This window comes from Lepisma saccharinum, chromosome 1 (genome assembly GCF_977018435.1).
Source record: "Lepisma saccharinum chromosome 1, izLepSacc3.1, whole genome shotgun sequence".
Taxonomy (NCBI): Eukaryota; Metazoa; Arthropoda; class Insecta; order Zygentoma; family Lepismatidae; genus Lepisma; species Lepisma saccharinum.
The window spans coordinates 180,298,151-180,325,702 of NC_139229.1; the positions used below are offsets into that span (position 1 = coordinate 180,298,151).

The 27,552-nt window shown below is 36.8% G+C and overlaps 1 protein-coding gene across 1 annotated transcript in view; it reads right to left on the reverse strand.

Annotated features, from left to right (window-relative positions):
- Window positions 1-2,863: 2,863 nt before the first annotated feature.
- Nap1 (Nucleosome assembly protein 1) overlaps window positions 2,864-27,552 on the reverse strand; it is a 51,965-nt gene continuing 27,276 nt past the window's right edge. Inside the window, exons 6-9 of the mRNA XM_083143664.1 lie at window positions 24,221-24,358; window positions 21,378-21,525; window positions 20,591-20,710; window positions 2,864-3,728 (exon numbers count right to left, since the gene is read on the reverse strand). Coding sequence (XP_082999790.1) covers window positions 3,589-3,728; window positions 20,591-20,710; window positions 21,378-21,525; window positions 24,221-24,358 — 546 coding nt within the window. The 3' untranslated portion in view covers window positions 2,864-3,588. The remainder of the gene's footprint in view (window positions 3,729-20,590; window positions 20,711-21,377; window positions 21,526-24,220; window positions 24,359-27,552) is intronic.

Here is a 27,552-nt window from a genome sequence, read left to right on the forward strand (position 1 = left end):
AATTAGTAATTATGACCATTGAAGAAGTTGGAGGTAGCTTACTTAAAATTTTCTTGCTGAAGGATCGTATCATCCCATATCTCCACTTCATAATAAAGAAAAACATAAAGTTCATATTTCGAAAATGACTTGGAGTTTTCCACCACGAAAATATGTTTTTCATTGTTTGAAGTTTGTTAGTATTATCTTTCAAGGTTTCCATTGTTTTACTTTCACACATATTTTATATTTCATACGTTCCTCTCTCTATTCATACAGTCTTTGGGAAAAAGCTGAAGTTTCTTGTCAAGAGGATCTGGTTCAAATTACTCCTTTTCGCTCTCCTGTTCCTACTTTAAACAAACAACAAAATACTTCGTAACTAAACGACTGCTTGTTCAAAACATGGAATTTTTACACAATTTACAAAATATGACAAAACGCCAAGAGACATGTTCATCATTTTTCCCTTTCAACGTTTCTCGATTTTATCTGAATTCGTTTCCTCATGAAAATTGTCATGAGGAAATTATAGATATGACATTATGTGTGAATTGGTTTCTTCAAACTGGTAGCAAAATTTAACATGAGCTACATGGAGAAGAGGTAGCGTGCTTGATTCTTACGAGGGTGGTCGTAGGTTCGATTCTCCACCTAGGCAGGTTTTTTTTCAGGAGTATATCGTTGGGTGTAAAGTTTATCCACCGTGCTAAGAAGTTAACATTGGTCTCTGTATTTCACGAGAGGAAAGGAAATAGTAAGAGAAAGTTATTTCGATGATAGGAGGAAGTCACATGCCACTTGGAATGCGCAGAATCAAGTTACATAGATGTAAGTCTGTAATGGTGGTTCCGAATATGGCAAAGTTAGTGGGGAAAGTTTGTTATATCTGATTCTCGTACTTTCTGTTCAAAGAAGACAAACATTTTAGATACAAAGCCGTGAGGAATTAACGATCATTATGAGGTTTTGAATTTTTTGTTTGTCACTCACTATATAAATACTTATTAGTAGTTTCTTATCGAATCGGCCTTCGTCGCAATAACAATTTATTTATGTTAATTAGCGATTTACTATTAGTTTTAGATGCATGGTAAAATGGTGGTGAGGGGATTGACAACAGTCATTACGAAGGAACGGACATACAATTACTAATCTTAGCAATTTGAACTCATTAAACGCTCTCCTTCGTTACAGTACTGCACTACATCACTACTTAACATAACTGTATATCTTTTTTTAGTATATCGAAATCGAATAATCAATATTTTAGGTGTCAGTGAAGATCAAACAATACATAATTTAAATAACATTACATTTTTCATCCTGAATACATATATGTGATTGAGAATTAATCATGATGTGTGTGTTAACACAACATATGAACAATAACTAAAACTAAAAGTTTTAACTATAAATCCTGGAAATCTGCAACTTCTAAGGGGGAATATGCGCAGAAGGGACGTCCCTCAAGTGTGCATCGGATTCATTTTTTAAATATTCTAATATCAATGGTATCTGTTCAGCAAACAAAAAAAAAAAAAAAAAAAAGAAAGAGGAGAGGGTAGGATTTGAACCCATGACCTTTCATGCTTGATGAAAAATAAGGATAGCAGCACCTAACCAACTGCTCTACGTTAACTTAACGACGTTATACCCTTAAAAACATGTTGATGTTTATGAAGACTCCAACCTTCCTGTGTTTCAAGCACATTTTCTCGACAAGTCGTGTAAAATATATGTTTTTGAGAACTGTTCGATATTATGCAAGGTATTGTAAATAAAATGTCGCATAAACTCCTCACAATTTTGCTTCTTTCTGCACAAACTTGATGGCAATTTCCTCCAGGTGGAGAAAAACTCTATTCAGTGTTTCAAACCCCCAAAATTTCAAGTCGAGCAAGCAGAATCGTAAATATCCTTCAAGGTTCTTTTTCCAATTTATTATTTCTGTTTGATTGTGTATTATAATAGCTGTTTATAGTTTCTAAGTTCATGGAAAGTGTTAAATTGAAAACCAATCACCGCAGCGTTTTTCGTTTAGTGGAAGGACCTACTCAAAGTTGGCTTACTCACACCTGGAGCTGAAGTGCAATGTTGCTAAATTTACGATTTCGGGACTTAGAATTCTTTCGGGGCGGTCAAATAAGATGTTGCGAAGTGTACATATTTACATTACATATTTAGTTTCTGATGGAAACAGAAAATATGAAACAGTAACATGGAGTAATGTGTAATTTTCATGTGTTTGAAAGGTGACAGGTATGCTTTTAAAATGCAAAAACTCTTAAGCATGAAATTTAGAGTCTATTTACAGACAAAACTTTCTAGTCTGATCTATCCTGTGAGTTACGCAAAAGCAGATAAGTTATTAATTTTACTGCAAATATCTGAGAAGCCAAAATTAACTTGTTCACTCTTATAACTACATAAATGTGCTTTTCGAAATGTTTATTTTGTGTAATAAGTATACTTTTTAATTTAAATTTAGGATTATATTCACCATTTTGACACTGAAATGCCATTTTATTATGTACAGTGGAACCTCTGATTTTACATTTTTCAGGTGACCAAGCTGAAAAATCTTAAAACCCCGGTTTTACGTTCACTGTATACTGTTTTTGATCATTTAAATGTGTCATTTTTGTACCAAATTCTTGATCTTTTGTTCACCACAAACTTGAGGCCTTCAAAATAACTTTCTTAAAATAAAGTATGAATTTTCATCATTGTTAAAATAAATATCCAAACAATTCATATGATCAGCTATGCACTTGAAGGAGAAGAATGGATTCAAGTTCCATAGGAAAAGTTCAACACATTTTTAATATCAGTAAGACAAATCTTGATTGCACTCATGTTTAAATAATAAATATCAAAACTATTTCAAATTTGAAATTATATATTTTGAACATAAGGAAAACAACGTGGATAAAAACATAGAAAAGACAATGATGACAACCCTTGTGGATCATGTGGTCCTCTGATGGTCAAAAAAATTGCAGAAATTGTCACCAGGACAACTACTGTACTACACTACTATCAAGAACAAAAATGCCAATATGACCTTCAGAGCAAACACATGAACGTGCAAGTGATGTCATTTATCTCTTCTATACATGCATACATTTATAAGAGTATTAGGCATTCTGTATTTTCATATCAAGCATCACTCAAAATTTTATCATCACTGTAAATAATTTGTCGTACTTACCAACAAGTGGAAAAAATTGACAGGATTATTTTGCAAATATCACAAGACTTGATTGATAATGTCTCTCTGTGTTTTTATTTTCTTAATCGATGTTCATAACTCTACCCCCCACAAAAAAGCCAGAAAAAGTTTCAGAGAACAAATTCCTGTAGCAAATCCGTAACAGAAAGAACATGCTGATGAAATATGTATATGTTTTTCAAATAAGTCCATAACAAAACGAACATGTTGATGAAATATGTATTTGTTTTTCAGATAAGTCCATAACAAAACAAACACGCTGACGAAATATGTATTTGTTTGTAGTAATTACTTTTATACAAAATATATTTCTGCAAATTTCAGATCTGTGCCAAAATTTGAGGGAAAACAAGCTGCATTGGGGTAGAAATTGGCTACTGTTGTTTACAGTCAGCTGGATTGTGTTTTGGGGGAAGGCGATTATTTCCTGGGTTGAACTCTGGGTCATCTTCATCTTCTTCCTCTCCTTCTTCACCTTCCTCCTCCTCATAATCTTCATCATCTAGGGCTTCACCTGAATAAAGAAATTATCAACATCAATTATATTTAATGCAATTTTTTTTAGCCTAGTTTACAACTGAAATTTGAATACTTTTTCTGGGTGTCTACAATTTCGTAAAAAAAATATATTCCCATGACTTTTCCAGACCAAGTCATTAGGGCAATTCATGTATTTACACATTTGTATAAGAAGGGCACTACATTTTAGGTAAACACCATACTTCAAAGCCCACTAAACAAACTTCAAAGTAATAACGAGAAGCGAAAGTGCATAGAAATTGGCAGTTGGATAGGGGCATCAGGGGTGAGCTTTTACACAATACTTGCCATGTATTGACTAATGATATACAATTAATTCTTATTTAAAAAAATAATCATAATTATAGCAAATAATACATAATTATAGTAACATTTTAGAATAAATCTATTAATCAAAATATCAACCAAACACAACCAAAAAATTGGAACAAGAAAGTGGGAAATGCCAATAGCCGCTTACTGTAACACATTAGATTTCTAGTTTAGATTGATACGATAGTTCAAAACATGACCCCTATCCTAGAGTATTTGATATGTAATTTCTACTGTAACTGTCAGTAATACTCAGTATGTATATGAAACTGTAGTATAATAGTTTATCCACAACAATTAAAAATTTCACTTCCACAAAAATATTCATTTTTCCTGACACACAGGAATCCAATATAAAAATGGCAAACCAATGTTAAATAAAAGACTACAAAAGAAGTAGAGTCAGGATATGAAAAGGAGAGGCAGACTTAAGGGAGAAATGCTTCAGGTATGGTGAAGGCTTCATTGAGTAATCAATTCATGAAAGCCACACTAAACAATTATTTCATGACTTTCACCAAATAGAACATTGAAAAAACATTAAAAATTAAAGCAAAAATTCCACAATATGTGCTAACAAAACATATTGAATACCGTTTTCATATGCAAATTTGAGTTATTTATTAATCACAGAATTAAGGCCAGACAGTACCTTTCCTTCCACTTCTATTACTTCTTGATATATTTCAACACATTTTGAACTTGGGAGGCAAAAATCAAACATTTTCATTTTTGAGAGTTCAAGTCAAATATGGCTGTGATTTTTATTTTCGTAGTGACATTTTACACCTATTCATTCTACATCTGATTATAAATAGGGATGGGACAGATTCATTAGTAATCCAATGATATGGACCAATATAGGTGTAATTAGTAATGTGTGGGCCAATAAAGTTATAATTAGTAATGTGTATTATCAAATATTTCCAGGCATGATACTTTATTTCTTTGCTTTTTTTTTTTTAAGAGTATAAAAGCATAATTCATATACCCTAGTTTTGAACGTAAATGTTGAAATATGCAGTGTATTTTACCAAGACAAAACTTATTGTGGTCACTTAGTAACTTCACTGTACATTTGCAATTTTAGGTTGGTATTTTATCAGTATCCATTAACATTTCATATTGGTTCATTCATAAAAGATTCATCTGATTCAACATATACTTCTTCATATATTCTTAACCAATTGAAAAACGAGTGTGTATATCAGTCAATGTACTGAAAATGGGTCTTCTTTTTTTTTTGGGGGGGGGGGGGCAAAATATGTCTGGGGGTTTGGAAAAGTATAGGTGATATTTACAAATTCGACCATGTTGCGTTTGAAAATGGCATCCATTCCTCTACATCACATAAGATTTCTTCACCATCATCATAATCATTAAATTGAGTATACGGTTACTGTTAATTCTGATAAGTAACTTTTATTCACTGTAAAACAGCAATGAACACACAGGTAACACACACTGAAGTAACATTTAATTGCCACAATCTCAGGAAGTGCCTGTTGTAACAATAGTCAGTTATCATCATCGGAATTACTATACCTGTTCTCATTCATAATAGGAAGTGTTCACATAATACCGTATTTACGCGTGTATAATGCGCACTTTTTTCCAAAATTTTTGCCCTTCAAAACTGTGGTGCGTATTATGCACGGAATAATTCGGACAACTAAAATGAAATCACGCGTTTTTTTTCACTATGTCACTGCGTATAACATGTATATATCTACAGATTGCCTTTCTTTAGCAATAATATTTTTTAAAAAATGCGAAATGGCCGTTTTCCATGAGTTGTCACTTAGTAATGGAAAGTTTTGCGACATCGAGAAAAGCAGCACCCGTTCTGGCGGCATTCAAGCACGCGCCTCCCGTCACACGGTAGACGTATCAAGCGGTATTTTTCGCGGGAGAAATAACTTCCACAAAAATTGTTTTCGCCTTAGACATGGTCATGAACAGAGATCGGGCGAAAAATACGTTTTTTGCACTCATTCCCTTCAGTAGCACTCTACCGCTCGCAAGTGGGTCTGATCTAAAAATAAACACCAGACCACGCTTCAGTTATATCCAATAGCACTTGACCTCTGCCCTCCCCTCCCCCAAGCGTACCAATGTTACCCGCAGCCGACGGCTGCTACCCAACATGCCAGGCTTGTTTTGCCATTGTGATTTCGTTTGCTCTTGGATACACGAGAAGAGATCGAATATGCTTGGATGTTATTTTAAATCGACTTTGTAGCGTACAACTTCCGGTAATCGCTTTCATTCAAAACGTATTCTTTGTTCCCTGTAACACTTCATAAAGAAGTGAAACTGTTATAGATAATCAAAGCCACATAGGCCACCTAAAGATCGTCAACACTCTTAATGCATTTTCATTAAGGTTTCCGCAAAAGTTCACTTCGATCTTACTTGCATCATAACTCCCGTTTACCACTTTCTACATTTTCATGACTGTGCCGATGTCCTAATATTTGCCAAAAGTGTTCCGTTGGCAGAGTGACTTCTCCCTCTTTTCTTCTCAGCAAACGTTTAAGGGGGGGGGGGGCAATGCCGATTGCATTCTTGATCGTGTGTGCACACAGGCTGATTACAGGCAAGGGTGGAAGTGGACCGCTCTTTCTTTCCTTTGACTTCTAAAATGGTCAACCAGTTCTGGATGCATTCTTGAAAACGAACAAAAACCATAGGACAAGTATAAAAAAAATGCCCCCCTACCCAGCTTTCTCCGCCACTGGTCTGCACGGCAATGTAATAATTGCAGAATTCAGGTCCTATTTTTTTCTTTTTTTAATGCTATTATATTGAAATATTGCCCATATTATTGTCTGTTGCAAGGTAAAACGTAAAGAAAGGGTTTATTCTTTCTTCTTCACACAGCTGATAAAAGTTCAGCCTTCGACAGTTGCGTTATCTTTGAAATACGGAGGATTTTCCCTGACCACCTGTTGCTCGAACTTCCAGCCGGTCGCCTTGTTTTTACGCTGCAACTGGCGCCAGTGTTTTGTCTAGCGTCTGCGAAGTTGTCGCTTGTGGATAACAGCAATGACTCATCCAGCGCGAAGGCAAGTCATTGTTTTGTATCTCGCAAAGCTGTTTTGATTTGACGATAACGAAATTCGATCTTCAGAAAGAAAAAGAAGAGTTAAAACAACTTCATGTTCTGCACCTTTATCTTCAGAACCTCAATGTGTAAGCTGCGAACGATTTTTAAAAAAATGCTCAATGTATAAGCTGACACCTATTATCGTCGATTAAGGTGAGAGTAAATAAAGATCTCCCGTTTTGATATCTGAAAATGCGCAGGTTTCATAAAGCTTGTTTTGGGTTCATTTTATGCTTTTGGGCTAATCGGGACTAAATATACAGTTTCACTTTAGTGAAATCTAATTCTAAACCAAAATGATTATCGAGTGTGCGACACTGTTCAATGTGTCTTAGAATACGCATTGGGTGCAAATAGATCGCAAGTTGCCCGTTTCCTTTTTCAGCCTGGCTTACAATGCAAGTCGAGGAAGAGGAAGGACTGCTCCCTGGAATGGGGGAGGGGGTGAATTAGAAGTTGGTCGAAGGAAGGAAAACGTGACATTTTTACGACGTATTTTACACAGCCGAACCAAAACTAAATTTACAGCCCCTTTTTTTTTGTGCCTAGAAAGGTGAGATCTTCCGAGAGATCGTATCTTACCAGTTCATCTTGTAACAGACAATGCTCTAGTAGACCCGTATTAAATCCAACATTCATTCTGCCCGATTATCTCCTAATAATCGTTTTTGGTGCAAATTCCAATAACAACCCCTTCGAAATAACTACCTTTTTCCTGGGAACTATGAAAGTTCGTTGTATCGAGAGTTGACTGTAACAAATATGAAGGTAAAATAATTACGTCAACACTTACCAAATAGAAATAATTACTGTATATTTACTGCGCTATTGCGGCTTGACTCACGTAAATAAATAAATATAGTTTACACTTAATTTCGTCATTCACTCCCAGTTACTGATACAAGCAGTCTGAAATGTCCTCACTTCCATCCATCTTGTTCGATATTCCCGTTAACTTAAAACTTTTGATCATCATTTCAAGGGAGATGGAGTTCCATGCCTCACGAACCCATTCACAAACAATCGGCAGTGACACACGTTTCACCCTCCCGCTTGGTGAGAGTTCATGCTGCCTTGATGTCATCCATCTATTGTAAGCATCACGCACTGCGACCTTGAACGGGTGGTTGATAACTTTGCTCCCTCCTCTCCTATGAAAAGCCAAACATCTGGAAGTTCAAGGTCGCGTGGTGAATGCATCAGCTACGAAAGCAAGGAAAAGATCGTTTTTATGATCTACTGATTAATTTTAAATGAAATACGTAAATGTTAGTCCGACGCTAAGAAAGCCATTTCTGGAACCTGAATTGTACTGCGCATTATATACGATATATATTTTTTTGTTGCTTCTCCCCATCAAAAACGAGGGTTCGTATTATACACGCACGCGCATTATACACGCGTAAATACGGTAATAATATTTGACTGATTCCATGCTAATTCACCAAGGTCATGAAACCTACAGATTCAGATTTTAATGAAACTTTGTGTATTTGTTAATGCTAACAAGCTATAAACACATGTAAAATTTTTCTTCTCTAGACCTCATACTTATTGAGAAACAGTAGGCTAAAGTTTCAGAATTTTGCATGGATCAGTCATTGACGAGATCATGCTGGTAGCCTGCAGTGCTTAACAGAAAAAGTTATATCTGAGTCAAATCGACATCACTTTTTTCTATAGTTCATACATACAGTCAACTCTCGATTCAACGACCTTTCACAGTTCCCGGGAAAAGGGTCGTTATTTCGAAGGGGTCGTTATTGGAATTTGCAGCTTAAAGGGAGCTCAAGCGGACACAAAGATGCCTAGGAGATGGTAACACCATTTATCCTGGTAGTTATACAACCTGTTATGCACAGGATGCGTGTTGTGAGAAGGAAAATAGAACATGAAAAAGTTTTCACAAAAGAGAATTTATAATAATGTTACTTTATTTCAATTGTGCACAGTCGTTGCTTTTCCAGGAAATTCTTACAATTCTAGTTCATGAGAAACCCGTTTGCACTGAGACCAATGGAAAGGAAAAGAATCTCTTGCTTATTGCAAGCGAAACTCGAAGAATATTGACACCAGTCAGACTGGCGCCAGCAAAAGTCGGGAGATAATCGGACAGAATGAATGTTGGATTTTATACGGGTTTACTGGAGCATTGTCTGTTACAAGATTAACTGGTAAGATTAGATCTCTCGGGAGAAGCAACACAACCTTTCTAGGTACCAGACAAAAATAAATAAAGCCAGGCATATAATTTTCATTCTGGTTCGGCTGTGTAAAATACATCGTAAAAAAAAGTCACTTTTCTTTGATTTAACCAACTTCATTCACCCTCCTTCCCCATTCAAGGGAGCAGTCCAAACTCCTTCCTTGACTTGCATTGTAATCCAGCGTGAAAAAGGAAACGCGCAACTTGCGATCTGTTTTCACCCAATGGCAATGCGTATTCTAGGACAAGTCATTAAACAGCGTGGTAGTCGATCATTCGGGTTTGGAATTGAATTTCCCTTTAAACTGTATATTTAGTCCCGATCAGCCCATCAGCATAAAATGAACAGAAAACAAGCTTTATGAAACTGCACATTTTCACATATCAAAATGGTAGATCGTTATTTACTCTCACCTTAATCGACCATATAATGTTGGATTTAGGAGTATTCTCGATGTCAAACACCCACCCTTCCAAACGTTTTCCCTTGAATAATGTCTTTTTAATCAGTCTCAGCGACCATGCCTACATTGAATACATTGAACACACTTTAACGCGGATGCAAATTAAATCAAATCTTATCAGAAGGCGCAGAACATGAAGTTATTTTAACTCTTGTTTTGATTTCTGTCAAATGAAAACAGCTTTGTGAGATTCAAAACAATAACTTTTGCCTTCGCGCTGGATGAGTCATCGCTGTTAGCAAGAGCTTTGCAGACGCTAGACAAAACACTGGTGCCAGCTGCATCGTAAAAACAAGGAGACCCGCTGGAAGTTCGAACAACAGGTGGAGGAAGAGAAAAGTCCCAGATAACGCAACTGTGCAACTGTCGAAGACAGAACTTTTAACAGCAGTGTAAAGAAGAAAGAAATGACCCTTGCTTTAAATTTTACCATGCAACAGACAATAATACGGGCAATATTTCCTATGCAGACAACAGCATTAAAAAATAAGAATAATAAATAAATAAAAAAAACTGAAATCTGCAATTATCAACATTGCCGTGCACACCAGTGGCGGAGAATGAGCTGGGGAAAGGGTAGAGGGTCACTTTTTTTTTTTACTTGTTCTATGATTTTGTTCGTTTTCAAGAATATAACCAGAACTGATTGCCCCATTTTAGACGTCAAAGGAAAGGAAGAGGGGTGGTTCCTTTTCCACCCTCGCCTGTAATCAGCCCGCATCAGCAAGAAAATCCTGGCTGAAACAATCTGCATTCCCCCCCCCAATGTTTGCTGACAGGTAAAGAGGGGAGAAGTCAGTCGTTTAACGGAACACTTTTTTGGCAGATATTACGACATCGACACAATTAGGAAAACGTAGGAAGTGGGAAACGGGAGTTATGATGCATGTAAGATCGAAGTAAACTTTTGTGCAAACCGGGATGACGATCTTTAGTTCACCTATGTGGTTTTGATTATCTCTAACAGTTTCGCCTTTTTATGAAGTGTTGCAGGGAACAAAGAACACGTTTTGAATGAAAGCGGTTACCGGAAGTTGTCGGCTACAAGGCCGAAAGTTGCTCACTCATGGGAACCTGCTGAACTCGAGGTAAGAGCTGGACAGATGGGCCAGACTTACAGGCGCCACGCATCTGTATTTTCGAACATTCCTGCGAACTTATCTCTCGAGGTGGTGTATTTATCGATGAAAGAGCTTGACCTGCCATACACATTGGCAAAGACTGCAAGTCCAGCAGTCATTTCGGGCTGCTCCCACTCTCCCCCGCGAGTTTTCAGCAGCTCTTAGGACAAGGAAACAAGTCAAGTCGATTTAAAATAACATCCAAGCACATGCGATCTTCTCTTCTCGCGTATCCAAGAGCAACCGTGGCAAAACAAGCCTGGCACGTTGGGTAGTGGCAGTCGGGTGCAGGGTAACATTGGTGCGCTTGAGGTAGGGGAGGGCAGAGGTCAAGTGCTATTGGATATCACTCAAGCATGGTGTGGTGGTGTTTATTTTTAGTTTAGACCTAACTGAGCGGTAGAGCGCTCGTAAAGGGAATGAGTGGAGGAAAAACAACACATTTTTCGGACGATTTCTTTCCTTCAATTTTTCAACTTTTTTTTTTCCAAATTTTTCTAATTTTTTCTAAATTTTTCACGGTTCCCGGGGAAAGGGTCGTTACTTCGAGTGGGTCGTTATACCCAGGGTCGTAGAATCGAGAGTTGACTGTATAAGTATACAGAGGTTGTTTCCGATCTATGGTGACAAAATTGCATACCTTGTGCAGCACCACCAAGCGGGAAGAGAACGAAGCTGCCAGTCTTGTGGGCATGTTGGACCATTGACTGTGTGTGACTGACAGGTGTGGTCAGTGTGTATCGGAAAGAATGCCACTGAAAATCAGTGCATATTGGGTTACATAACTGCACTTTCTGACGTAAACTAGTTATAGTGCCATTATAAAACTGTGCAAGGAGTGTGGATTCACTGTGTCCAAAAATGGGATATCACGGGTATTGAAAGGGGCAGGTAAGGCAAGGTGTGGGATTATTCCTGTGGGGCAGAAACAGACCAACACCCGGCCTGCCACTAGCCGCACACCAGCTACAATTTGGGACATCAGGGCACTGGTCACCAGGGAGCATGAAGCCACGCAGAGAAATATCGCGAACCGGCTACAAACATCACTGAAGACAGTGCACACCATAATTCACCGCGATTTGGGTTTGGAAAAGAGATGAAAGGGGCATGTTCATAAGCTCTTGCCAAAACACATCCAGGAACGTCACACCAACTGTCGAAAGCTTTATGAGCGGCACCTGTCAGGTGAAAAGTGGAAGTTCCTTGTTACATTGGACGAGGCATATGTTTATCTTGATGACTGTCACAAGCCATGTCCAATTTTTTATCAATCGACAGGTGCAAGGGACTTTCAAAGATGGTTCACTGAATGTAAGGAAAGTTTTGGCACAGGTTTCGTGATCATTGCTGGATACTCGTACAATGGCATACTGACCATACATAGTGTTGCCAAAAATACGAACACAAAATACAATAATAGGGACACCAAATAGAGCACTCTCGATGGTGGTGACATGGTTTCTCTTAAGGTAGGTACAGTTGGAAATCGTCACCATAGATCAGAAACAATCTCTGTATTCCATTTAAAAAGTTGTCACCAAGATTCCTTTGCACTGAGAGCCAGAAAGAATTCTTGTATTGTAAATAATGTTGATCTTTTTGTGTCAACATCCGATGTTACTAAAATTGCATTATCACTTAAAGGCACTGCGGTTATGCCTATTTCTTTTCAAATTGAAGCTTAAAGTACAGTCTGCTGTTGATTGTATAACCCCAAATATAAAGACCCTCTCGAAGTAACGACCCATTTCACAGGAACCATGAAAAATTTGGAATAAAGTTGAAAAATTGAAGGAAATTGGCCGAAAAGTATGTTTGTTGTACTCATTTTATTCACTCATTCCCTTCAAAAGCACCTACCGCTCGCAAGTCTGATCTAAAAATAAGACCACACCATGCTGGAGTGATATCCAATTGCACTTGACCTCTGCTCTCCCTTCCCCCAAACACAGATTTTACCCTGCACCCGCTGGCCTCTACCCATCGTGCCAGGATTGTTTTGCCATTGTGATTTTGCTTGTTCTTGGATACGCGAGAAGAGATCAAATGTGCTTGGAAGTTATTTTAAATAGACCTTGACTTGTTTCCTTGGCCTAAGAGCTGCAGATAACTCGCGGGGGATTCAGCAAGTTCCCGTGAGTGAGCTACTCTTTCCCTTGCAGGCGAAAACTTCCGGTAACAGCCTTCATTCAAAATGTGTTCTGTTCCCTGTAACACTTCATAAAAAAGTGAAACTGTTAGAGATTAGCAAAGCCACAGACCAACTAAAGATTGTCAACCCAGTTAATGCGTTGTCATCCAGGTTTCTGCAAAAGTTTACTTCGATCTTACATGCATCATAATTTTAGTTTCTCACTTCATACGTTTTTCTAACTGTGCCGATGTGTTGATTGTATCAGGCACGATTTTCTTGCTCACACGGGCTGATTACAGGAGAGGGTGAAAGTGGACACCTTCTCCTTTCCTTTGACGTCTAAAATGGAGGAACCAGTTCTGAATACATTCTTAAAAACAAACAAAAACCATAGGACAAATAAAAAAAAAGTGGACCCCCCCCTTCCCAGGGCAATGTGATAATTGCAGAATTCAGGTCTTTTTCTTTTATGCTGTTGTCTGCATAGGAAATATTGCTCATATTATTGTCTGTTGCATGGTAAAACGTTAAGCAAGGATCGTTTTTTCTTCACACTGCTCATAAAAGTTCCATCTTTGACAGTTGCATAATCTTTAAAATGCGGAGGATTTTCTCTTTGACCACCTGTTGCTCGAACTTCCCGCCAGTCTACTTGTTTTTACGCTGCAGCTGGCACCAATGTTTTTTTTAAAACATCTGCAAAGCTGTCGCCTGCCTATAACAGCCATGACTCATCCAGCGAAATTCAATCTCCAGAAAGAAAAACAAGAGTTAAAACAATTTCATGTTCTGCACCTTCTGATAAGCAAAACTGTAAATTTTATTTTACACCTGATACAAGAATAAACTTATTGACCACTCAGAGCAGTATTGGAAGGAAATACACACAATATAATCGCCGCTCTTCTTCAGAACCATTCATGTGGGGGGAGAAAAAAGTGCTCCCTAGAAATGTACGCTGAGACAGATTAAAAAACAAAACATTATTCAAGGGGAAAACTTTTGGAGGAGCAGGTGTTTGACATCGAGAATACTCCTAAATCCAACATTAAATCGTCAATTAACGTGAGAGTAAATAACGATCTCCCATTTTGATATCTGAAAATGCCCAGGGTTCATAAAACTTGTTTTGAGTTAATTTTATGCTGATGGGCTAATAGGGACTAAATATACAGTTTAAATTGAGTGTTTCCTATTTCAGGCTGGATTACAATGCAAGTCGATGAGGAGTTTGGACTGCTCCCTGGAATGGAGGACGAGGAATATGAAGTTGGCTGAAGCAAAGAAAACTTGACTTTTGTACGATGTATTTAACACAGCCGAACTACAACGTAATTTACAGCCCCACTTTTTTTTTGTCTGGTGCCTACAAAGGTTGTGTTGTCTCTTCTGAGTGATCTTTATCTTACCAGTTAATCCTGTAACAGACAATGCTCTAGTAGACCCGTATAAAATCCAACATTCATTCTACCCGATTATCTCCAGACTTTTGCTGGCACCAGTGTGACTGGTGTTAAGATTCTTAGAGTTTCGCTTGCAATAAACAAGAGATTGCTTTCCTTTCCGTAGGTCTCAGTGCAAACGGGTTTCTCAGGAACTAGAATTGTAAGAATTTTGGGGAAGAGCAATGACTGCACAATTAAAAGAAAATAACATTATTTAAAATCCTTTTTTGTGAAAACGTTTTCATGTTCTATTTTCCTTCTCAAAACATGCATCCTGTTCACAACAGGTTGTATAACTACACAGGATAAATGGTGTTACAGTCTCCTAGGAATCTTTGTGTTCGTTTGAGCTCCGTTTAAGCTCAAAATTGGTGCAAATTCCAATAACGACCCCTTCGAAATAACTACTCTTTTCCCAGGAACTGTGAAAGGTCATTGTATCGAAAGTTGACTATGTTCTAAAAGGATATCAAATAAAATTAGTGGCTTCTTCACTGCTTCTATTAATAAATCTTCGTTAACACAAATTTTATATAAGACGTAGGGAGTTACTAAGGACAACAAATTCACCACCACCTACAGAAAACCAGGGGCACAGAACCAGTGTATCCACTCCCTTTCCAACCACCCACCCCAACATAAAGCCAATGTGTGGTTTAACTTCTACAGAAGAGCTTTCTCGCACTGTTGAAGTGAATAAGATTTGAAGGAAGAAGTTACCATAGTGACCGACATAGGACTTCAAAATGGATACACAGTACATCAACTCTCTACATGGTGCAGCAAAGCAGAAATGCAAGTAGGTCAACCTAACAAACTCCACCCAGCCAGCAGTGATGAAGCTAAATGGATTGGCTTCCCTTACCAACAAACTACATCCAACCGCCTCTAACCGAGACCTTGAAACAATATGACAAAACTCGCACGCAAACCATGAACAAAATAGCCAGTGCCCTAAGCAAACACAAGAGATCATTCCTTTCTCCACTAGGCAGCCCAGGTGTATATGATGCACAGCGAGAGTGCAACTCACACTACATTGGCAGATCCATTAGATCTGTCAACGAACGTATACAACAGCACTTAGCAATGCAAAAAAATCCCAACCCACTACCGGACTAGCAAGGCACCTCAAGTTCAATAACACAGGATTCAAAAAGTTTCAGTTAGGCACACATCACACCCCCTAATCGACACCAAAATCAAAGGGGCGCATGGAATAATGCACTTTCCGCACGAGCTGAATATCGACAGCGATCAGGCTCCTCATGTTTGGCTCCCGCTATTACAACAGCTCAAATCCATCACGTGCAGCAGACGAAATGGCTACACCAGCACCCCTAGCGGTAGTCGAGGAAACAAGGTAGGATGGTAGAAGACAAGTAACTTACATATGTAAAACTTTAGCCCTCAGTGATACACTGTATTCATACAGTAAGGATGCCAACCTTATAACAAATGTAAAAAATTATGTGTTACAAGGTAAAATAAAACAATTCATAATTTTGCTTCCAATTATGGTTAAACTTTAATTTTGGGATTGTTTTGAAGCTAAGGGATATTGTACTTCTTGTAGTGTTCTAATAACAGCCACAAATTCACAGAATTAATCTGACATTCGATAATTTCCCCCTTTCATTGACTGGTATGTATGGTGTTTCATTGAATGAGACATAATAGTCAGACAACAATTTTTTTTAATTAGTTTCCAAAGTGTAAAGATGCGATCAAAGGGTGGTTACAAACAAGCAGAAATAAAATTCCCCGACTTTTCCAGGACAAAATTTACATTTTTCCCTGACAATTATAAACCAAATCCATGTTCTTGCAAAAGAAAATAAGAAAGTCATACAGATCCAGGTACGTATTGTATAAAGTACCCATATTAGCTTCAAAGATATTTACTTCATTCCCCTATGATTTGCATTCAAACTGAATATTGTGAATTTTGAAAATTATTACAATTCACAAGCTAGGAAGGGATTACGGGATTTTTTGATATGCAGTCAGTTTTCAATAAAATATTTAATTATTTTTAAAATTACGACTAAATGAGATAAGAGTGCAGTGAGATTGATGAAAAAAAGGAATTTTGTAATTTATCAACCTCCTTAGCCTTTCTCGTTATTATATGTTGATATTTCCACTGAGGTTTGGAACCCTCTGCTTCCAAGAACCATGAGTGCAGACTTATTTTCTGATGCATAAACCTACTTCACTTTTATCTATGAAGCAAACAACTTAACTCTTGCACATAAGTTAAACAATTGATTCCTACAAAACAATCATATTTCCTTCATTATCAATGGTATGACTCCTTCAGTACAAACATTCACAGTATATTCAAGTGAAACACTGTGAAACTGACTACATGCAGTTATACCATTATTGCTGGCAAAAAGGTACATATGGACGTATTAAAAATTTAATGCAAGCAATTTATAGAAGAAGAATCTACTTCATTGTACAGGTGCCTGATTTAGATAATCAAATATACTGCTGGACAAAAAATACCGGACACCTTAATATTTGACATCTGAATTGCAATTATTTTCTTTTGGTAGTTTTCTGTAACTTTCGTTTTTCTTTTAATTTAACTTATTAACAATAAATGTTAATTTGTTTTCTGTTGAATATATTCAGGTTTTCTTATTTCCAATAATTTCTGCAACATTTAGTTAGCCTTCGAAACAGAATTTATGCGTTATCACAAATAATGCAAGTGTTTGGTTTATTTTGTCAATCAGTGTATTAAAACAGGAACACGCTATTGATAACAGCTTTCAGTTTATACATGAGGGGCATCCAGAAAAATTTCCAATGGCATCTGTACAGAACGCTAGTGGTTGGAGTGCAGCATGCATATGCAGGCAGGAAAAAGTTGCTGTAATCTGGTGGAGTTGAAGCGCAACCTTTTAGGTTAAAGATGACAACTCTCATAGTCTCCCACCGACTGCAAGGTATGTGTGGTAATCAGATTGTTGCACGCTCAGAATACGGCTAGAGCCACCAGCAATTGTGTTAGATGTACAGGCCAGACGTTGTGAGCGATAGTATGGTCAGACGATGGTGCAATCAATTCATGGAAGGCCAATCCAATGTGCATGAGCCCATACAGCTGAGAATATGTGGGCTCTTTACCACAGTCCCAGCTTTGCATGCACAGACTTTCATCTTTTTGTTCAGCTGAAGAGGTTTCTGGCAGGACAAGGCTTTGACATTAAACACTGAAGTACAAATAGTTCCAGTCTTTGCTGTGACACATATGCCATGGCATACAAAATTTAGTGCCATGCTACGACAACTGCCAGAACAACGGTAGTGATTATGCCGAAAATTAGGTTAGGAGTCACAAACTAATGCAATAAATTACTACTGATATTCTTCTTTATTTATGCCTAATCGGTAGGGACTTGGATTTTTTGTTATCTTTGGTGTTATTCTTTTGTATTTTTTTTACTATTCATTTTAGTGCATTTTCTGGAAAATATACCTAAAATTATACCTTCAGGGTATTTTTAAACTAGTTTTCAATTGTAGGTCATATGGCCTATGCATGTTTGTGAGATTGATTGATTGTGTTGGTGTTTTAAGTCTACTTTATGCACAGTAAGGCTAATTGGGACTGGACATACAGTTTAAAGTGGGATCCGAACCACTACGTGTCTCCAGCATGTTCGTGAGAGTTTGATACCTTGGAAGTTATTTTCCATAACCTCCTTTTTAATTTTAAGGTAAGGGGTATATACTGCAGGGTGTAAAATGGCGATGGACACAAAATATTTAAATCAATCTCACGTGACAGATACAGATATATTATGGCACCAAAAATTGGCATTATCTTCTTTTGACTTCTTTATTGATAAGTTTCTCAAAATTCGCGTTTCTATTTTAGAACATTTTTCTGCCAAATATACCAAAACTTATACTTCCATTGTGCTTTTTACACTATATTTTAAATTGTAGGTCACATCATCTACGTATTTTCGTGATAGTTTAATACGTTGGAACCGATTTTTGAGGAAGTTATTTTCCATTCTTTCTAGCTCAATAAATGCCGATGTTACGACTCCCCTGTGGCAGTAGGTGAGCACTCTATCTCTGCTAAAAATGCACCACTTCTCACGACAAATACTGATGATGCGGCTCCTCACCGTTATGGTAGATACACACTCGATCTCCTGCCTGTCAGAACCCCGCCACTTTGCTCTGTAATGCAAATTGTTCTCATAGAAGTTGAAAAAAAATATGGGAAATATGTGATTTAATGTGGCTGTCGGAATTATTCCATGTATAACATGCATTATACTTTTCTCTTGAATAAAATGTTGGGACAACTTGCACGTTCTACGTGCACAAATATGGCATATTTTATCTTTTAAGCCTAAAAAAGACAAGAATGTTGGATTTCGTGGTATTTTTCGTTGTTAAAGCACATTTCTTTAAATTCGTGAGAAATGCCAACAATTCACAGTTTATGCCAAATTTGTGTTATTTCGCTATTTTGAATGGGTGAAAAATGTGTCCAGACATCACTGCACATTCATAAACAGTACTTTGCAGCAATTAACATTTTTCACTGTTATCGTGTTAAGAGAAAAATGAAATTTTTTTGCAGGACTGGCAGAGAAATGATTCGAGTAATTATATTAAAATATTTATTATTTGTATTTTATTTCATAACATTAGACATCAACTTCACTCAGTGACAGATTAATAACCATCTCACGAGTTTAAACAGACAGGACAGAGGGGGTTGTGAATTGCAATGGGAGTGTTGAGGTTGGGAGTATGCACTTGTCAAATTTGTATAACATTTACCAATACAGCTTTCAGATTCACTTTTTCGTGATATTATTCTACACATAAGTCCCGATTTGCTGTTTTCTTCTAGATATTGAAGAATAGTGCAATGTCATTGTTAGGGACACTGAAATTTCGCAAACGCGAAATTATTTTAGTGTGTATAATTTTGTTTAGAGTCAAGTGGACATGAGTTATGACCATTTTCGGCTCCAATTTATTCACGAAGTTCTGCGACATACAAATCAAAATGCAAAATGAAACTAAAAGTGGCGAAGTTCACGAAATAACACCGAAATTCAGTTGCCCAAAAAAAAAAAAACTTCTTTCATAATAAAACATTGGAATGTTATTTTGCTCATGAAAGTTCAACATTTTATTACAGGTGATAATAACTGTGTAAAGTAGTTTTACATCATCCGAATCGCAGAGCCGCACAGTGCAAACTGTCAGTGATAAGTATTTAGCCTCTTTCTTTCCCATTCGTCATTTCTCCATTCCTGCAACTCAGGCTATCTAGATCCAACATAATGCATAAATACATTGCTGTCATGCATAAAAGGGGCCTAAAAGTTGAGGTCGAGATTTAGCAACAACATGTCCTGTTTCCATGCAGCGCTTCATAACGACATTGTTCAAAGCAAATGCCTGGCACATTTGTTCATCACATAAAAAAATAAATTAAAACGTCAATCAAGACAAAATTCCCTGACTTTTCCCAGTTTTGTCGCTACCCTGGATCATTACTAGACCCTTTTTTTATTTTATGCGTTAATTAATTTTATTGGGTCGGTCAGTTTTTAGTTTCATGCATTTTGGTAATGTTAGTGTGCAACTCTTGTGTATGTCTATGTATTCCTGTATGCTTGAAATCTTCGCTGTTGGGGTAGGTAGGTGTGTCGCCGGACAGCCAATCGGCAGAAAGTTTCCAGTAACAGGTTAGGTCATTAGCGGGGCCTATAAATAGAGGAAGGGAAGGGAGCAGTGACTCAGATGTTTGGCAAATTACTGCAAGCTGAAGAGGTGTCTTTCTCTATGGGACGAATGGGAGAATTTTTTTGATAGTATGACTCTTTCTTTCTTTCAATACACACACTTGCTCCCGCGTTTTTAAGTTTTTTCAGCTGTCCTCTGAACAAATAAAATTGAGGTTTCACTGTATGCATCCCCTTGAAAATAGCTAAGCTGACAAAGTAGATGTTCCAGGGGTGGGAAAAACTAAATATTTGCAAAACTCACCTGTAAAATATAGCACCGCACGAGGCACAATTCGTTCTCGAATATAATGGCCGATCTCAAAATCACTAGTAAGGAGAGCCTGGGTTTCATCATCTAATTCAGCTTCAGAATCATCTGGAACTAAAGAGTAAACTCCTTTACCACAACATCTTTTGAAATCACACAAACTTGAAAATATAGCATCATTTTTTTCAATCCTCATGTTCTAGCACAATTGGGCTATAAAACAATCTACAGCAACAAAAAATATTGCAAAAATAAACACCTTGAAAAACATAACTTGGGACTTGTACTTTTCACTGTTTTTCCTTCATAATTGGGACTCTCATTTTTCATTGTTATTTCCCCCAAAATTTGCATTTTTATTTCAGCACACTTTTCTGCCAAATATACCTTCATTGTGCCTTTAGAAGTCCTTTAATTTGTAAATTACATGGTCTGTGTGTGTGTGCAACTGTGTCATATGTTAGAAACTATTTTTGAGGAAGTTATTATTATTTCTTGCATGACAAATACCAATACCACTGTTAAGGTTTCTGTGAGATGGGAGTGCACTCACTTCATCTCCACCACTTTGTTCAGGGCTAAACAAATACCTGCCTCTGTAGCATCATTTTATGGGCTTATTACACTTTTCCAGTTTCAACTCCAGTTGCACACACGATCTTCGCAAAACATTAACATACCAAAGTAACTGGATGTTACTGTAATGAGTTCAAAATAATGAATAGAAAATTTCAAAAACAAGAAGCAATTTTTAATATTAAAATAAAGTTCAAATACTTACCAGAAGGTGGGCTGAAGAAATTGAAAAATGAATCATTTTGAATTGTTTTTAGTACAACCCTAACTGCACCACGTGCTTTGTGTTTCTGCTTCTTCTTTATAGTTTTTATTGTCACATTCTTCCCCTTCTTCCAGTCAATATGACAACCCTGGAAATAATAAATTTTACAAATATATGTATCAATTTCTCCTTGAACAATTGCACTAAAAAATTATAAAAGTTATTTTCAATTGAAAGTTTTCATCACTTTAAAGAATGCTCCATGTGGACTGAGAGGTGAGGTACATATTGTTCGTGCAATTTAACAGTCTACTCTGAGGAACATCAACTTCACATTATTCTAAATTTTACATTTTCGCTCAATTACAATAGAACAAAATAACCTTTAGTAGTTAGAACCTCTCGCACCAGTTAGCTTCATGGGCAACAGGGTTTCAAGCGGACACCTTCCAAATGTATTGTGGTAATAAATAAATAAAAACTGATTGGCAGAGAGCAGAATCTTTGTGCTGAATGACGGTCCCTCTCAAAGGAAGTGTACAAGGGCCACTCTGAAAGTTTTGAGAATCGACAACAATAAGCCAACGCAACACGCTGCTGGTGTTTCTATATTTAGATTGACATTTCAATAGCAAACTCTGCAAGTTTCAACTTGCTCCAACAATGGGCTGAGTTAGCATGATAGTTTACACAAAAGCAGTTGAGGTTTCGTTTCGAGCAAGGATGGATCTGAAACGAGAGCATTTCTGTGCTATGATTTTTTATGACTTCAAAGTTGGTTTAGGCAGGAGTGAGTGTCGTGAAAGATTGCACCGTGCATTTGGGGATCCTTGCCCTTCACAAGCCACCATCTATCGATGGTTTTGCAGAATTTAAGAGAGGAAGAGACTCCCTTGAAGATGAAGATCATTCAGGGTGGCCTGCAACAGACACAACAGATGAAAATGTGGCAAAAGTTGAACAAATGTTGAGAGAAGATCAACGAAGTACACATGTGCAGATTCAGACAAGCCTAAATATTGGTTCGGCAGCAGTTAGACAAATCCTGGATAAAAACCTTCATGTCAGGAAGATTTGCAGTTGCTGGATCCCCCACAACCTAACAAATGAGCAGAAAAGGACACAAGTGGATTGGTACCAGGAAATGTTGGACAAATTCAGTGGAGGAAGATCAAAAAACATTTTTAACATAACAGGTGACGAAAGCTGGATATACCAATATGATCCTGAAACGAAGCGGCAGTCATCAGTCTGGGTCTTGCCTGGGGATGATCCTCCAACAAAAGTGAAGAGATCAAGTGTTGGCAAAAAGATGATCTGTTGTTTTTCCTCTGCTAGTGGGCACATTGTGACAGTTCCATTTGAACAAAAAAACAGTCACTCCAGATGGTACACGACAAAATGTCTGCCCAAAGTGTTCCATGCATTGAAGAGAAACCGTCCAAAGACAGGCCTGCATGGAACCAATCTGCATCATGACAAACAGATTTTCTGAACAAGTCACGAGTCAAAACATTACACCATACCCCTTACAGCCCAGATGTGGTGCCATGTGATTTTTTTTATTTTTCCTAAAATGAAAGAAAACATTCGTGGTCGTCGATCTGACTCACCTGAAGCTGCGGTGGCCGCATATGAACAGTCTTTCTAGCATGTCGCATGACGTTCAGCATTCAAAAAGTGGTTTGAATGGATGACACTTTTGTATAGTGTGTGGTGGAGAGTACTTTGAGAAGATGTAATGGAAATAATTTTTTTTTTTCATTTTAAGGCTTCCATTCTCAAAACTTTCAGAGTGCCCACATATTTTATCCATTTTTCAGGGGCAGAAAGAAACAATGAACAAGCAGAAGATTCCCTTGAAATACAGATAAAAAGTAAAATATTTCTCTTGACCAGTCAAAATAGATATAATGTTGGCAAAAAGAACAACACAAAGTCAAATTTGAAATTTAAATCTAGAACCTGCCATTCTGTCTACTTACTTCTTGGGGTAAAAGTAATAAAAATATATAATGCTCATGGTATCAATTTATGAGGAAATTTGGTTGTAGGACAGTGCGTCTCACATTTGAGTTGTCCGAGGAGCAAAGACTAGCATGTTGTGCAGTGAGAACAAGTCTGCCAGCAAACTGGGTGCAACATCCACTTAACTGGCACCACTAGCTATGTAATGAAATAAGCTTGTACAATTACATGGACAGTTACAATTAAAATTAGCACTTAACTTGTTACAAGAGGTGTTGGAAATGTTGTCGTACTGCTTCCACACATTTTTAAGAAATTTTCAGTAACATGCAACAGTTCCTCTTCCAAAATCACTTCAATTTCTCTGCTGATATTTTATTTTTCAATTCTTCAAATACATGGGGATTTTTGGAACCATGCTTCATCCAAAAAAAAAAAAATGAAATGTACTCCATCAGTAACATTCTGCAACATCCAATTGCAGAAATTCAATCTATTCTCATGGTTCCATGGTAGCAACTCCTGGACTACAGTGAGCTTGTATGGCTTCAGGTTTAAAAGCTTTGTAGACAGACTGTATAAACACTATGGATGTAAATCAATTGAAATTTGAAAAAGATTTGGTGGTGGACAATATATACATTTTAAATATTATCTACTTTATATATATACATGCATCGGACTCTCTCTAATTCAAACTCTAAGGGGACATGAAAAAGTTAGAATTATCCCAAATTCGAATTAAAAATATCACATCATTAAAGATAATTTCAAGGGGATTAAACTTGTTTGAATTACCGTGCAATTCAAATTATCCTTCAGATGAATTTTCTTTTATAGTTCCTGCATGGAAAAACCTAAGTTGGAGAACATACCTTACACTTATATATCTCTGGACCTTCAAAACCAAAAGGATCAGACTCGTCTGGTTTACATTTCATTTCGTACTCCTTAGTCAGAACAGTGTTTGTGAAGTAGTCGTTAGCAGAGAAACAGAATTCTAATACAAAACCCTGTAAAGAATAATGGAAGTCATTAGACCCAAAAAAAATATAGCATTTTGCTCTATTGGGCATTGGACCATGGAACCCCTATTTTACATTTTCATGCATTAACATTTATAGTGTTGTCCTACATTTTAAGTACATTCATCTTGATCCAAGTCAAGTAACATTTTGACATCTCACCTTCATTCAAGGACAAATTGATTTGGTTGGATAATACATAAGCACCAGGTAAAATGTCACTTTTTTCTAACTACACTTCTTGAGAGGGAGGGCAAAATATTTCATGTTCCACAATAGCCTGATCTCTCTCTGATAAAACAATACAATTTTAGCATGGTTAGCATAAATTATTTCTTTGGAAAATTTATTTTTGTACATCACCACAATTTGAAAAGCATGCAACTTAAAACTTCATCCCCTTAAGGTTAAATTTAAAAATATAGTATGTAGCAAAATTTCATTTGAAATAGGCTGATACTTCTTGGGGCAAAAAAATAATAAGTGTTGTCAATTTAGGAAAAGAATTGACCAAATTTCGCTTCTAGCATCAGCCCTATGGATGCTGAATGGGCCAAATTTGGAGGAAAGCATGACAAAGGACTAAGCTTTAGAGAATATGTAATGTTGATCCCTCAATTTTATAAAAATTAATAAATAAATAAATGAATAATTAAAAGAAATTTGGAAATTTTGAAAATTGGGCCACATACCCTGGACTGCTAATTGTTGCCACGTTGTTGAACCATTCTTTTGTTCCCATCATTACATGTAAGACTGAAATAAATGTGGTCGTTGGGGAGCTATAGCCAATTTTATAAGATATAATACCGTATTTACACGTGTATAATACTCACCCTGGTTTTTGATGGGGAAAAGTGACAAAATTATATCTACTGGTTTTCTAGGTGTCGCAGAACATATTACGACCAAGTGAAAAATCGTCAGAAATGGGCTTTAAACTTTCATACATGGTTTTTGCTCATTTCCTCTTACTTTCTCTAAAAAAAAATTTTGAAAATATATACTTTTTCAATGACTAACGTACCATTTATAAGGGGCACATTATAGACCTAATTATTATTTTCTTTTTCCTTATCTTTTCTTTCATCCAAAGTACCATAAAAATCAGAACATTCTTTCATTTTGTGATGAGCTTATTTCAATCACATTGCACATTAGTGTCGCAATCTTGAATGGAATACTGTTGCCATATTCAGAAACTACAGATTTTAAACTTTACGATATATAACATAATAGGGTTCCGTAAACATGAAAAATCAATGCAAACTGTCACAAAATAATGGAATGACCCTGTACGGTTTCATGTTAGCTGTCCTAATTACTCCATGCATAATAGCACCACAGTTCTTGGGGGCAACAAATTTGGAATATGGTGCGCATTCTACATGAGTAAATATGGTACACACAGGAAAACAAAGGAGTTTATCAAACTCTGCTTATTAATAATAGCAACAATGCTTTGTAATTCAATATTAATAAACAAAAAAGACAGAACTGAAATACCATGTGTAGTTTTCAAGAAATGCCAAGTTAATTGCTGCCATGTGGTGCTGGCAAAACAATTTTCCCATCCAGCTGCTACATTGTGAAGCTTTAAAAAAAAATTAAATCTGAATGGTTTTGCCAGTTTAATTTATCATCTGTGATAATGACCTACATGGTGCTGCTCACAAACTGGTTCTACATGTAAACACAGCTGATCACAGCATATATCTATTTTATATCATCACTCCACATGCATTGAAATATGTGTATGTCACAAAAAGTAAGTCCCTAAAAACATCTTCGTAGGAAAAATGTATTCCATTGAAAAAAAAAAGGGCCATGGTAGTACTTTTTGACTTTTGGTCATAATATCCTTTATTTTAACAATAAATACCATGAAAAGTTTGATGTCGCCTTGTGCACGAGGAAATTTCAGGCTGACAACGATTTTACGGGGTCTTGCAATATGCACACTTAACATTAAAATTAATTCATACAGCACGTTATTCTCCATATTTCGCATAAATAAATAAATAACTATTAATATTTAAGTCTTTATTATAATAAGATCTTTTGATACATACACGTATATATATTCATGTTCAAAAATAAGTTCAGAAATATTGTTTTTGTTAACGTGGAAAAACGTGTTGTAAAAAGGAGTTGTTGGGACTTGGAGGGAAATTGTAGTCGGAAGAAGAATGGATGTTGGTTGATGTGCGGAAGATTGGAAGGCGAGAAGAAATACTCTTCGGAATATTCAAACACACGGCAAGATGAGGGCTATGTTATAGTCTTTCTGAAGGATGAAAGGTTGGAGATCAGCTGGACTTACTTGTAAAACATGATGCGTCCGTAGGACTTTTGGTTTAACGAAAGGAAAAAGGCAGGGGAGGCGATCCATGTGCTCCAAACCAACCGGCAATGAGGTAAGCCGAAATTCGTTACAATTAATACATGAGCTCATGTCTACGTACTTTATCGGCAGATCTGTCTAATATATATCCACATACAATAGCATGCTTACGTGTGTTGCGAGTGGTGCGAAGAAGTTGAAAAATCGTTTGTGCTAAATCTTGTGGTAAATGCAAATGGTGGACGTCGCTTTGCCACTGAAAAATTGAATTCTTTTGTGAAATAAGCAAAATGCATAGTTAATCTTTCAGCAAAGGTGGAAAATGGTAGAAAATGTCAGTTTGAGGCAGTGTTGCCCAATGTATCCATGAGTTCACATTGTCAGCATATGCAATTTTAAAGTAATCATATGTTGAGACAAATGACTGTTTTGTCAAATTTGAAGTAGTATCAGAAGTCGCCTGTTGCTTATAAGGTACAGTCATGTAAAAATTAACATCGGCAACCAATAAATAAGTCCAATAGTTCATGAATTCTTTTTCACTTGGTCAAATTCTCTACCTCAGCATCTTCATTTGTATTCTCATTAGCGTCATTGGTGTTCTCCCTTTTTATGTTCCTTCTTGCTTTTCTAGCTACATTATTAATTTCTTGATTGGTATACCCTTTCCTTAACACTACCTCTGTTATCCATGAGATTTCTTATTATTTTTCTTTTCTTTCATTTCATAGCCTTTCTGCCCTGATGTTGAGGTGGGAGCTGCTCACTAATGTAGAAACATTTGTCTTAATCCTTCTAGGGTGTTCAGATTTTTTGTTAATATACAAGTCACCAGCTA